This window comes from Xenopus tropicalis, chromosome 6 (assembly GCF_000004195.4).
Source record: "Xenopus tropicalis strain Nigerian chromosome 6, UCB_Xtro_10.0, whole genome shotgun sequence".
Classification (NCBI taxonomy): Eukaryota; Metazoa; Chordata; class Amphibia; order Anura; family Pipidae; genus Xenopus; species Xenopus tropicalis.
The window spans coordinates 132,422,419-132,435,513 of record NC_030682.2 but is presented as its reverse complement, the minus strand read 5'-3'; the positions used below and the strand labels follow the sequence as shown (position 1 = coordinate 132,435,513).

Genomic DNA, 13,095 nt, shown 5'->3' with positions numbered 1-13,095 from the left:
ATTTGCCTTTGTCTAACCGTATACATTCTTTCAAATTTCTTGTCCGATTATTTGTTCATTTTGTGTTTGCTTCTCTTTACAACGTCCCAATTTCCCTCCAGACTGTAAGGGAACCAGCAGAAACAAGATCCTTTTGCTTTTCCTTATTACCTTGCCTGGCCTTAGGAGAAAAATAGGCACTTGACAGAAAATGTCAAAACATTAATAATTTAACAAGGGAAGTGTAAGAATCACCACTAGAGAGAACAAAAGTCTTTTTTAATCACATATATTTGTGGCATCAGTCTGGGTTCTGCAGGATTAGGGGGAGAATTCAGAAGATGAATTATATTTATATTCCCCAGACGGAATAAGACTCGGCCTGGCCTAGTTGCATCCAGTATGAAGTTCATGCTCATTTTTGTAGGTCAGTGGGTACAATATACGGCAGCAGTAGCAGAACTGACATAGCTGTAAGTGTGTTAAGTTGATTTAGGTCATAGGGCTGATGGGTAGAGTATTCATATCTGATAGATACACACACTGCCTGGGCCCTTTGTCTGTAATCCTGCTCCCCTCCCGGGGTGATACAGGTTGTGCTGAGCAGCACTGGGGGTTCTGACTGTGAGAGCGCAGGGTCATAGTGTCAGCAAGGAAAAGGTGAAGGTGACATGATGAATTAGTAGGCAGAACCTTTACCTCACACGTATACATATATATATATATTGTATATTTATATTGTATGAATAAGACAGCCAGGGAGCTGCCACAGTGATTATTTACAAGTTATATAGATAGTTACAATCAAGCCAAAAACATTTAAATACATTTTAGCACAAAATAGTGAACACAATGTTCATACAGACGCAAACTGTGCGCTTGTAAATGTTTTGCTTGAATATTAACACTTATATAAGTAAATAGGCAGCTTCCACCCAAAAATAATAATATGGATAATAATAAATACATGTACAGGTATGAGATCCCTTATCTGGAAACCCGTTATCCAGAAAGCTCCAAATTACGGAAAGCCTGTCTCCCATAGACTCCGTTTTAATCAAATAACTCAGAAATTTAAAACTTTTTTCTTTTTTCTCTGTAATAATAAAACAGTACCTGTACTTGATCCCAACTAAGATATAATTACCCCTTATTGGGGGCAGAACAGCCCTATTGGGTTTATTTAATGGTTAAATGATTCCCTTTTCTCTGTAATAATAAAACAGTACCTGTACTTGATCCCAACTAAGATATAATTACCCCTTATTGGGGGCAGAACAGCCCTATTGGGTTTATTTCATGGTTAAATGATTCCCTTTTCTCTGTAATAATAAAACAGTACCTGTACTTGATCCCAACTAAGATATAATTACCCCTTATTGGGGGCAGAACAGCCCTATTGGGTTTATTTAATGGTTAAATGATTCCCTTTTCTCTGTAATAATAAAACAGTACCTGTACTTGATCCCAACTAAGATATAATTACCCCTTATTGGGGCAGAACAGCCCTATTGGGTTTATTTAATGGCTAAATGATTCCCTTTTCTCTGTAATAATAAAACAGTACCTTGTACTTGATCCCAACTAAGATTTAAATAATCCTTATTGGATGCAAAACAATCATATTGGGTTTAATTAATGTTTTATTGATTCTTTAGTAGACTTGAGGTATGGAGATCCAAATTACGTAAAGACCCCTTATCCGGAATACCCTTGGTCCCGAGCATTCTGGATAATGGGTCCTATACCTGTACTTAGCAGGTATTTTCCATGTACAACAAGAGCGCCAGATGAATTGTTTTGGTGCATTGCTACTGGGGACTTTCATAAAGGCAAACAATATGGCAGCTTCCATTTAACTTTATAAGGCAAAGAATGTAGAAAGTCAACAGTAAATGATTAAGTGCATATAATTTGCTTTAAAAAACATGAAGCTGGAGCATATAATTGGGAACAAAGGAAGCCAGGCTGAGAGAGATAATGTCTAGCCTGCGGAAGGGGTCTGATTCCAAACAAATACGGGGGGAAGTTCAATCAGCTCTATCAGTGATCTATCAGTGTCTTCATTCTGGCAAAATCCAGACAAAACAAGGAGTCAAAGATTCAGGTCAATAAGCTTATAGGCGATTTGCACAAACACTTCCCGCAGCAAGGTAAAATACAAAGTCATATTGGCTTTTTCTTCTTTGTCGTTCTCTTTCATTATTGTGATGCCCCCTAAGAACAGGACCGGCCCTTACTCTCAGGGTCCTTGTTTGGCACTGGGCTTTAGGTTGTTTCATTTCGTGCTTATGTAAAAAAAATACATTTTAGAACCATATACAGTATCTAGCAGGAGCATTTAGATTCAGCACAAATAACTTAATAACACACCCCATGCTGAAATTCTGTTTTGTGTGATGTTTTTATTTCATAACACTATAACCCAGAATTACTTTCATAAAAAGACATGGAAAATTAATATCACTGGGGGGGAGGTTGATAGGCCCGGACTGGCAATTAGTGGATTATGGCAAATGCCAGAGGGACTGCTGTAAGATGCCACACACACTCACTATTTGGGCTTCTGGGGTAGTTTGGACCTCTGTGTACTTAAATTGCCAGGGCCTATTTTCAATTCCAGTCTGGGCCTGCTAAAGTGTGGGTATTTGTCCGCACTCCCCACTGATTATGATCTCTAACTTCAGCCCACTGTCCCATGCTCTACTTCAATGAAATACTATGGTCAGGGGTATATTCCTATCAGTGCCTATCTGTCATATTCAGCCTTTTCCCAATGGTCCCTTTCAGCTGTCTACATGCACACTGCCATAAAGAGCCAAAAGGGACCACTGGAAGTGGCTGAATAGGAGTATATCCCTGTCCAGTGTGTTCTTCAACTAACCAAAACAAACTAGAGCAAATACCATAGTGTTAGGGGGGGTGATTTTGGCCCAGGCTTCCATTCAGATTTGCTAAGCTGATATTTAGATACTTCATTGGTTATGTACACGTATGTTGTCTTGCTGGGAAGAGAAACGTGACTTTTTGCTTAGAAAAAAAGTTCTGTTTAATACAGTATATGTGTTTTTTTTCAATATTTCTGAATACAAGCAATTATTTCACACACAAAAGGAGCATTATGCTCTTTGGCTATAAGTGATGAGGTTTCATTTGACCTGTATTACTGTGAGCAATGTATAAAGAGTAAGATGGCAGTAAGCAAAGTGCAAGTGATCAGATCATTACAGAGGCCCTACCTCTCACAATAGAACACAATATCTAGTTCCCACCCCACCAGAGAAGCTAGGAAGTGGCTTTCAAGTCCATGTAGTTTAAGTGTTCAGCTTCTCTCTACAAAGAGCAAATTTATATCAGCGATATCTCATACTCAGCGCTTAATATTAACCTGTTCTTAACCAAACGCCTCTTAGTCTCATTTGCTTACAGTACCTTTATTACAGAAAAACTCCACATCCTCACAGCTCATGTTCTCCGGCTCGAACTCTGATGCAAAGCTTTCCTCCAATGGAAAATCTTCTTTGGAGACAAGGTCATTTTCCTCAGAGAGACAATCTTCTTCTTCATCATCAATAGCATCTTCCAGGGGCCCTAAAAAAAACCGTGACAAACATTAATATAGTAACAAAAACAGCAATAGACAGTTTCTAGTCACCACGAGGGAGAAATTGGAGAAAACCGTACATTTGCTTGCTGACTTGTGTGAGAAGTTCATTCATATGATCAAGAGCTGCTGAAGCTTATGACGTGACTTTGGAGACATATCATGTTTATGGGGAATGTTTGCCAAGGCAGTAACTGCGCTTATTCATGTTTGTATGAATAAGGTGATCACGAATTAGCAGCTGCTGCTGTGCCAAATATTTCCATAAAAAAGTCGTTTCACCTTTATGTGACACGGAAAATCCATCTTGGGGTCTTTAGAAAAGTCATTTGCAACTGCTCATAAAAGCAGCTACTCAAACTCGTGTGTGTACTTGAAGCTCAATTTTATATTTCATCTTTATTTTATCTTGTTTATTTATTTTGACCACAAGCAGAGGTTTTTTTCTGGGTTTAAATTCCCCTTCCGTTGTGATGTGATATTTTGACCTGATCCTGTACCTTATTACAAGGTTAGAAATACATGGAAATATGATCTTAAAAATCACCCTGTTGATAGTTGCAGACAGTATAAGGCTCTGATATTATGTAAAGGGGCTTTCAGCCTTGGTTTATCCATCATATCCTTTGGACCCCTTAAGGCAGTGGTCCCCAACCAGTGGCTCGGAGGCAACATGTTGCTCACCAACCCCTTGGGTGTTGCTCCCAGTGGCCTCAAAGCAGGTGCTTATTTTTGAATTTCTAGCTTGAAGGCAAGCTTTAGTTGCATCAAAACCATGAGTACTGCCAAACAGAACCTTCTGTGGGCTATTAGTCCACATAGGGGCTAACACATAGCCAATCACAGCCCATATTTTGCACGCCAGGAACCTTGCATCCGTGTGTTGGTCTTCAACTCTTTTTACAGTTGAACGTGGCTTGCAAGTAAAAAAGATCGGGGACCCCTGCCTTAAGGGGATATGCCCACAGAACCTCTCATATAAGGACACACATTACTTATACACAAGCTATCCAAGTAAACCCCTAACTGGTCTTCAGATGTTACTGGCTGCCACATACATATTTATGATATACCGGCTGGGTATAATTTGCCATTAATTGACCAATAACAGAGGCAATTTTTGAGATTACATATAATTTCTTTCTATTGGGGTGTGCAAATATTTTCTTTCAATAAGACATCTTGATTTTTTATTCTACATCTATTTTTTATCACTTATGTAATCAATGTCTAACACTGTACAAGGGAGCTTTGGATAATACATATTCTTAATGTATTCCTAAATGTTCTGCAAAAGGAAACTCTGGGGCAGATCAGTATTGAGTTGTATTCCTAGCAATGTAATCTTTGCAGGAATTTTCCTACTTTATCACACATCAGCCAAAGTGGCCTAAATCTATAGAAACAAAATCTATATATCTTATTGCTGGAGCTTTCAGGGGTTCGTTATCTGAGAATGAATGGTTAGAGATGTCAAATCGCATCCGTGCCTATGGGCAGATTGTTCTCTTGGTGGATCAATAAAAATAATTTCAATATCAATCAAATGCATATTCCTGGTTGATGGATCAGAATGAGATCCATGCGGAATTTTAATCGGATCCAATTCCTTCGTATTTGATATTTAAAATAAAAATAAAGCCAAAAACTGGAACGGACTCCAGGCGGACTTTCATGCAATTGCATTCAATTTGCTTTAAAATTCTTGCACAGTGGCGTTAATATTGGCCTACTGGTTGCACTTGAGGTAGGCACAGTGCAGTTGTGCCAAACGCATCGCCCCCCCACCTTGTGACCACAATGACGCTAGAATTCTGGGGGAACAAAAATTGCGATTGCACTTGAAATTAAAGTTTGTTAATTACACTTAAAGGTATAAAGCTGGGCACTAGTGATGAGCGAATCTGTCCCGTTTCGCTTTGCCATAAAATTTGTGAAACTGCAAGAAAATTTGTAAAACGCCGGAAAATTTTCTAAACGCATTTGTTGCGCGATTTTTTTGTCGCCCGCGGCTATTTTTTTGCCGCGACCGCACCCAATTTCTATGTGACCGCGCCCATTTTGATGCGGGCATGCACAATTTGAAAAAAAAAATCTGTGTGACGAATTTTGCTCGGCGAATTTTCACTGAAGTTTCGCAAAACAATTCGCCAATGTCACAATGCAGAAATTCGTTGCAAATCCATGCCTGGCAAAAAAATTCACTCATCACTACTGGCCACACACGTGGCGATTTTTGATCTTTGCGCTCGAAAGATCGTTCCAACCCTCCACTGACGTTCAGGGCTAAATCGTCAGATATGGAGGTAGAAACAATAGGAATTCTACCTCTTTCTGCAGATTCAGCCCTGGACATAGATTTTGCTTGGGCGCCTTCAATGGTGCCGTTAAAAATCTTCTAACCCGCCCAATCGGCGAGTCAACCGATATCCACAGCCTCCTGCGATATCGGTCGCCTCGCCGACTTGCCATACGTGCACCGTATATCGTGCGAAACGAGGTTTCGTACGATATTATCGGTGCGTGTATGGCCAGCTTAAATGTTACTGCTATTGTAAGCGCATCCAATCTTTTCCAGAATATGCTACAGATGGAGCCAACTTTGTTTTTAATTTTTTTTCCTTTACAAAAAAAGTATCTTTAACAAAAGCATCAAACATTCAAGAATAGATTTCCTAAAGCTACACAGCCGCCATACACATATCCGTATAGACTGTGTCCCTTTGGTTCACAGCAGGAATCCACTCGCGTGCATCATGTATGTCCCACCGTGCAGTTTAATGAAAGGGTGTTAGTTCTATGGACATTGCAGGGCCACATCAGCCTTATGTAATTGAGCTTAACAGCAAGAATAAAGTCCTATTTCTCGAGCTTCTGAAAATCTATTTTAAATGAGCAAAGTTCGTCCCGAAGCCACTCACTTTTTAACACGAGTTACATCGGGGGATCTTGTCGGAGGGAAACATTTTTATTAATTTTTCTCTTATCGGCGGGAGAATGTTGCTTTTTTTTCCATTTGCATTCCTTGCCTCCAGGTAGCAGAGGAGAGAATCATATACTAGAACATTTTGATTAATTTCTTTCCATGTGTTATGTTATTTCTTATATATAATTGATTTCTTTTGCTCGTAGCGGTACATCTATTTTATATCTGCAGCTATTGCCTGCCTTCAATCAAGAAAGTTGAAGAAAATTACCTGAATTTTGTTAAGTTTATTAAAAAAAAAAAAAAAAGAAAAGCAGCTCTCTGAATATTTAACTTGTTAGGTTTATTAAAAAGACCTCTGTGAATATTGAAATTGAGTTTTGAAATGCTAACGAAAGGAAGATATTACAGAATTTTAATAGTTGGTTCAATTTGACCCCCTGACTTTGGCAGCAAGGGTCAAAAATTATTCAAATTGTTTCTTTACACTTAAAGACTAAAGCCTTTGATTTTTTTAAATGGATTAATATTCTTCGCTGCCGAGTTCATTTGACACTTCGGTGCGCGACAGCAATAATTCTACCGCTGGATAAATTTTTCAAAGACCTTTATGCTTTCATTTCCATGTATGCTCTTAACTTTCTCATCTTTGTTATTATGAAGGAAAGGCGCTTTTATCACGGCTTTCTGGCGTGCGTTTGAATTCGCCCCGACGTCTTCGCCGACATTTTCACAGGAGGAACATAAAATGAACTCGCTGAAATGCATGAGTGCTCTTTATTATGCCGTAAACAACTTCTACTTTGGAACGTACAACAGGTTTCTAACTTTATCCCTGATACTGGTTTGATATAGTTCTTTATTATCTTTAAGGGATACTATTAGCCACTAATGATGGGCATGGATCCGCGGCGAATTTCCACGTTTCGCCATTGGCGTATTGTTCCACCAAACGGGTGAAAAAATTTGCAGCGGAAAAATATGTTGCATGTCCAAAAATTGTTGCAAGAATAGTCGCGGGCGTCAAAAGAATAGTCGTGCGTCCAAAAATTGTCGCAAGAATAGTCGCGGGCGTCAAAAGAATAGTCACACGTCAAAAGAATAGTAACAGGCGACAATTTTTTTTCTGCGCGACATTTTCGCCACTTCACAAATTTTTCGCCATTTTGCGAATCTTTTGAAAGATTTGCGAATTTTTAGCCAAAGCGAAGTGGGACAGATTCGATCATCACTATTAGCCACAAATTAGCTTTTTTCAAAATAATTCTGTTAAATTTGTTTTGTAGTACTAATTCCCAATAGTGCTGGTTTATATATAGTAAATACATGCACTTTTCACAAAATCGCTAGCTAAGGGTGCTGGCAATACTTGGTGTTTATCGAACATAAATGAGGCACTTTCTTCGTACAGATTCAGCAATACACCAAGAGCTACAATAGGGGTGAAGACACACAGAGCTACTAGTAGCAGCTACTTGTCGTGGCTACTACTATAGACACTTCTGATCATTTACTGATAAATGTCTCTACGTGTGTTTTAACAGAGGCAATTCTAAGTATTGTCTATGGAAGGGTATTTTCTGGAGTTAAGTAGCCCTGAAAAAGAAGCTGCTACTAGTAGCTTAGTGTGTCATCATCCTAAGGGTGAAGGACACATGGAGCAACTTAGTAGCAGCTACTTGTTGTGGCTACTAAACACCAGAAAATCCCCTGCCATAGACAATACTAAGAATTGCCTCTGTTAAAACACACATAGAGACAATTATCAGTAAATGATCAGAAGTGTCTATTTCAGTAGCTGTGACAAGTAGCTGCTACTAGTAGTTCCGTGTGTCTTCACCCTAATAGGTAACCTTAAGGGCAGTGGCAGACGGGGAGATTAGTCTCCCTGCAACAAATGTTCATTGCCATGGGCAACAAATCTCCACACAATGCCATCCCACCGGCAAGAATATAAATTGTCGGGCGCTCGAAAATGCCTTGAGAGGAAACTTCAGGCGACTTTGGCAAATTGTAGAGACTCGTATGCCATCCCTCTGGCGATTTACATTCTTGCCAGTGGGATGGCATTGCAGTCTGCCACTGCCTTATGGGTGAAGACAAACTGAACTACAAATACAGACAATGCTGATCATTTACTGATAATTGCCTCTACGTGTGGTTTAGCAGAGGCAATTCCCAGTACTGTCTATGGCAGGGTATTTTCTGGAGTTTAGCAGCCACAACTGCTGCTACTAGTAGCCCAGTGTGTCTTCACCCTAACAGCCCAAGTGTACCGGATATCTTGTAGTGTCCCAAGGAAATACACCCTACCCTGAGCCACATTGTAGTTCCTGCTCCGGTGTATATATCACCTGGGGAATACTAACACTACGTCACCTTTGTGGAGCACATAACTGCTCTTCCTCACTAGCCCTGATTATCTAACACCCCTGGGATACACTATAACAAACTAACCTATCACTAAGGCTTTAGGTTACCTCAGGCTCAACTTCACACTGGGATGATCTGCTCCCAGGCTTCCCAGCACATTCTTGGTCACAGGTGGAGTCAACAGGTAAAGAGCCATGTGCTTTTTCCCATTAAATATACTACAGACAGGAAATGGTCACACTCCCCCTCGGCCAATAAGACAAACTTCCCTCCCAACGGGTATTTATAACAGAACTGGGAATTCCTTAGCAGTAACTGAATTTAATCCCTTGGGTCCCCTATAAAGATATTTTGAAACTCAGCCGCAAAGCCCATAGCACACAGGGTGTATTTGCTGCCAGCATTTTTTAATATCTATGTAGCTTTTCATTTACTTTAACAAGAACAAAGTATGCATTTACTAAGGAATATTTTAAGTAGTGTTTCATGTAGGGTGTAAGTAATCTTTGCCAGGAATCAGGAACAAAAACAAAGGGCTACTGAAGGAGAAGCCAGGACAGTGGTGCCCACCAATCACCTAGGTCTTAAGACTGACAAACCAGGAGACATGCATGACATTTATTTTTGCATTAAATGCATTTTATGTGTACAAATCTAAATGTGATTCTAATTTTCCATCAAATCTACTAAACCAAACACCAGATTACAGAAAGGCCATCACCCATAAACTCCATAATATTCAAATAATTTACATTTTTACATATGATTTCTTTTTTCTCTGTTATAATAAAACAGTACCTGTGCTTGATCCCAACTAAGATATAATTACCCCTTATTGGGGGTAAAACAGCCCTATTGGGTTTATTTAATGGTTAAATGATTCCCTTTTCTCTGTAATAATAAAACAGTACCTGTACTTGATCCCAACTAAGATATAATTACCCCTTATTGGGGGCAGAACAGCCCTATTGGGTTTATTTAATGGTTAAATAATTCCCTTTTCTCTGTAATAATAAAACAGTACCTGTACTTGATCCCAACTAAGATATAATTACCCCTTATTGGGGGCAGAACAGCCCTATTGGGTTTATTTAATGGTTAAATGATTCCCTTTTCTCTGTAATAATAAAACAGTACCTGTACTTGATCCCAACTAAGATATAATTACCCCTTATTGGGGGCAGAACAGCCCTATTGGGTTTATTTAATGGTTAAATGATTCCCTTTTCTCTGTAATAATAAAACAGTACCTGTACTTGATCCCAACTAAGATATAATTACCCCTTATTGGGGGCAGAACAGCGCTATTGGGTTTATTTAATGGTTAAATGATTCCCTTTTCTCTGTAATAATAAAACAGTACCTGTACTTGATCCCAACTAAGATATAATTACCCCTTATTGGGGGCAGAACAGCCCTATTGGGTTTATTTAATGGTTAAATGATTCCCTTTTCTCTGTAATAATAAAACAGTACCTGTACTTGATCCCAACTAAGATATAATTACCCCTTATTGGGGGCAGAACAGCCCTATTGGGTTTATTTAATGGTTAAATGATTCCCTTTTCTCTGTAATAATAAAACAGTACCTGTACTTGATCCCAACTAAGATATAATTACCCCTTATTGGGGGCAAAATAATCCTATTGGGTTTATTTAATGGTTAAATGATTCCCTTTTCTCTGTAATAATAAAACAGTACCTGTACTTGATCCCAACTAAGATATAATTACCCCTTATTGGGGGCAGAACAGCCCTATTGGGTTTATTTCATGGTTAAATGATTCCCTTTTCTCTGTAATAATAAAACAGTACCTGTACTTGATCCCAACTAAGATATAATTAATCCTTATTGGGGGCAGAACAGCCCTATTGGGTTTATTTAATGGTTAAATGATTCCCTTTTCTCTGTAATAAGAAAATAGAACCTTGTGCTTGATCCCAACTATAATAATAATAATTAATCCTTATTTAAGGCAAAACAATCCTGTTGGGTTTATTTCATGTTAAAACAATTTTTAGTAGAATTATAGCATGGAGATCCAAATTATGGAAAGATCCCTTCTCTGGAAAAACCCCTGGTCATGATCATTCTGAATAACAAGTCCCATACCTGTACTGCATAGGGACACAGTGTACAGGTAGCATTTCTGTATATTCACCCAGCAGTGGCATTCCCCCCAGGCTTCAATTACAGCACCCCAAGTGGACATAAATGATCATTAAAAGTGGATATAAAAGTTGAATGGAAGATAAAATAACTAGAAAGAAGCTATGTTTTTCCTTGAACACATGGGGAACTTAATAGCTGGTTGGTACGGGCTTATTTATTCTAATAATAAACTCTTATGGTCACCAATACATGCAAATTTATTCCACACTTAACACTTTTTCCTTATGGTAAAACCTAGCAACGTGAGTCGTAAAAAAAGGCATTTTTACTATTTCTGCAGTAACTGTACCAACAATTTATCCCTGCAGGATTGAACCTTCTCCGTTAGAGCCATCACAGGCTTTGAGACAAAAGTCAACCATTCATAAAACATGGCAGGACTTCTGTTTCAAGTGCTGCACGGGGAATTTTCTCCTGTATTTTATTAAGTACATACAATGCTTATTTCAGCTTTGGAATCAATAAGGGAAAAAGACATTTATATGAGTCAGATTACGGCCCTGACTTGAAATATTCAATTTACACACTGCTGATCGATTTTCCTTTTTCAGCCCATGACCCTTGTAATTGCTAAGAGCATCATAAATTGCAAAACAAGATCTATATTAAAAGAGCAAAAAAAGGATGCGTGGCACATAATCTCTAGAAAGGGAGATACAGCCGGCTCTGTCAATAAAACAGTTGCCAATTTAGCCCTACTGATCACAACGTCTTTTTAACAGGATAAATGTCAGGAAGATCCCTTGAAAGATTGCCGTAAATACAGTAGGTTGAGTATATTCAGAAGTCATGTTGCTTCCATATCCCATAGAATTGTCCTTATTCCACATGGATTACAGGACACCTTGCCAAACAATCATCAGATACTTTGCTGAACCTCTTAATTCTACATCACTGATTTACAGGGGCTGACACTGTTAATTCTTGCCAGGAAATCCGCCATGGAGCACAAAGATAAATTTGGTCATTGTACTACCGGATTTAATTCCTGAAACTACTGCCACCCAACCTGTATTTGGACTTCAATACGTCTGATCCTCAAAGTCAGCTTTTACGTTAAAGCTCAATACAGTAGGAAATGTAGACATTTTATGATAGGGTAATGGCTGCTGAGCTGACATTGTTACTGGGATTAAGAAATGAGCAATTTGTATTAAGTCTATACCTATGCCAGATGTTATAGGAGATGTTCTAAAGAAGGGACAACTTACTTGCAGTCTGCCAGGTATTGATGAGTGACAACCTTTAGTATGCACCTATTCCTGGAGACTGGAGGAACATAAGATCATCATGAAGGAGTTGCTGTCTTGTAACTTCAAACCCTTCCAAAGAGGCATTGGCAGACCTACTTAGGACTGACCAACTGAGACCCTATGGAATAGCAATATAGAAAGAATATCCCCACTGTAGTGGCTCTACATTCACAGATGGTTGGAATGTCTGTGGATGTAGTCCCTTCTGTTTAGAGCCACCACAGCTCATAGCAAGGTTAAAGAATTTGGAAAACCTTCCTTTAGCCATTCACCAATGCTTGCAAGAATATTTAGGGGAGCAATTAAGTCTTCATCTCTAAATACTACTACATAGTAGTACTACATACTAACTGGTCATCTATCAGGCCTTTCAGGGGTGTCTAGAAGCACAAATAGACATTATACCCAAATCTCACCCTCAGGGTTGGACTGGGCCGCCGGGACACCAGGAAAAAACCCGGTGGCCCCCGGCTCAGACCCAATGCCTGTTGCCGCTCCCCCGGCCACAGGTGTCCTCCCCTGACACGTTTCACTTATGGGCACTAAGGGGGGGGAACGTTGGGAGGGGGCACTAAGGGGGGATATGGGGGTGCAGCGGGGGACGAGGCCAGGGGACGCGGTAGCCCCGTTGGCCACTGCAACCCCCAGTTCGACCCTGCTTACCATAAATGACCCTTAGGCTCAGTCCCCCCAGCACTGCGTCGGACCAGCTAGGGGACCAGCCTCAAGGGTGGTGAATCCCTGACTTAAATAATATCTCCCTTCTAATTTATATTTATAGAGACAG

The 13,095-nt window shown here is 39.5% G+C and overlaps 1 protein-coding gene across 1 annotated transcript in view; it reads right to left on the bottom strand.

Moving 5' to 3' along the window:
- The window catches only part of zfpm2 (zinc finger protein, FOG family member 2), a 258,173-nt gene that overhangs the window by 196,531 nt on the left and 48,547 nt on the right, over nucleotides 1-13,095 (bottom strand). The window contains exon 2 of the mRNA XM_002931563.5: nucleotides 3,412-3,570. Coding sequence (XP_002931609.2) covers nucleotides 3,412-3,570 — 159 coding nt within the window. The remainder of the gene's footprint in view (nucleotides 1-3,411; nucleotides 3,571-13,095) is intronic.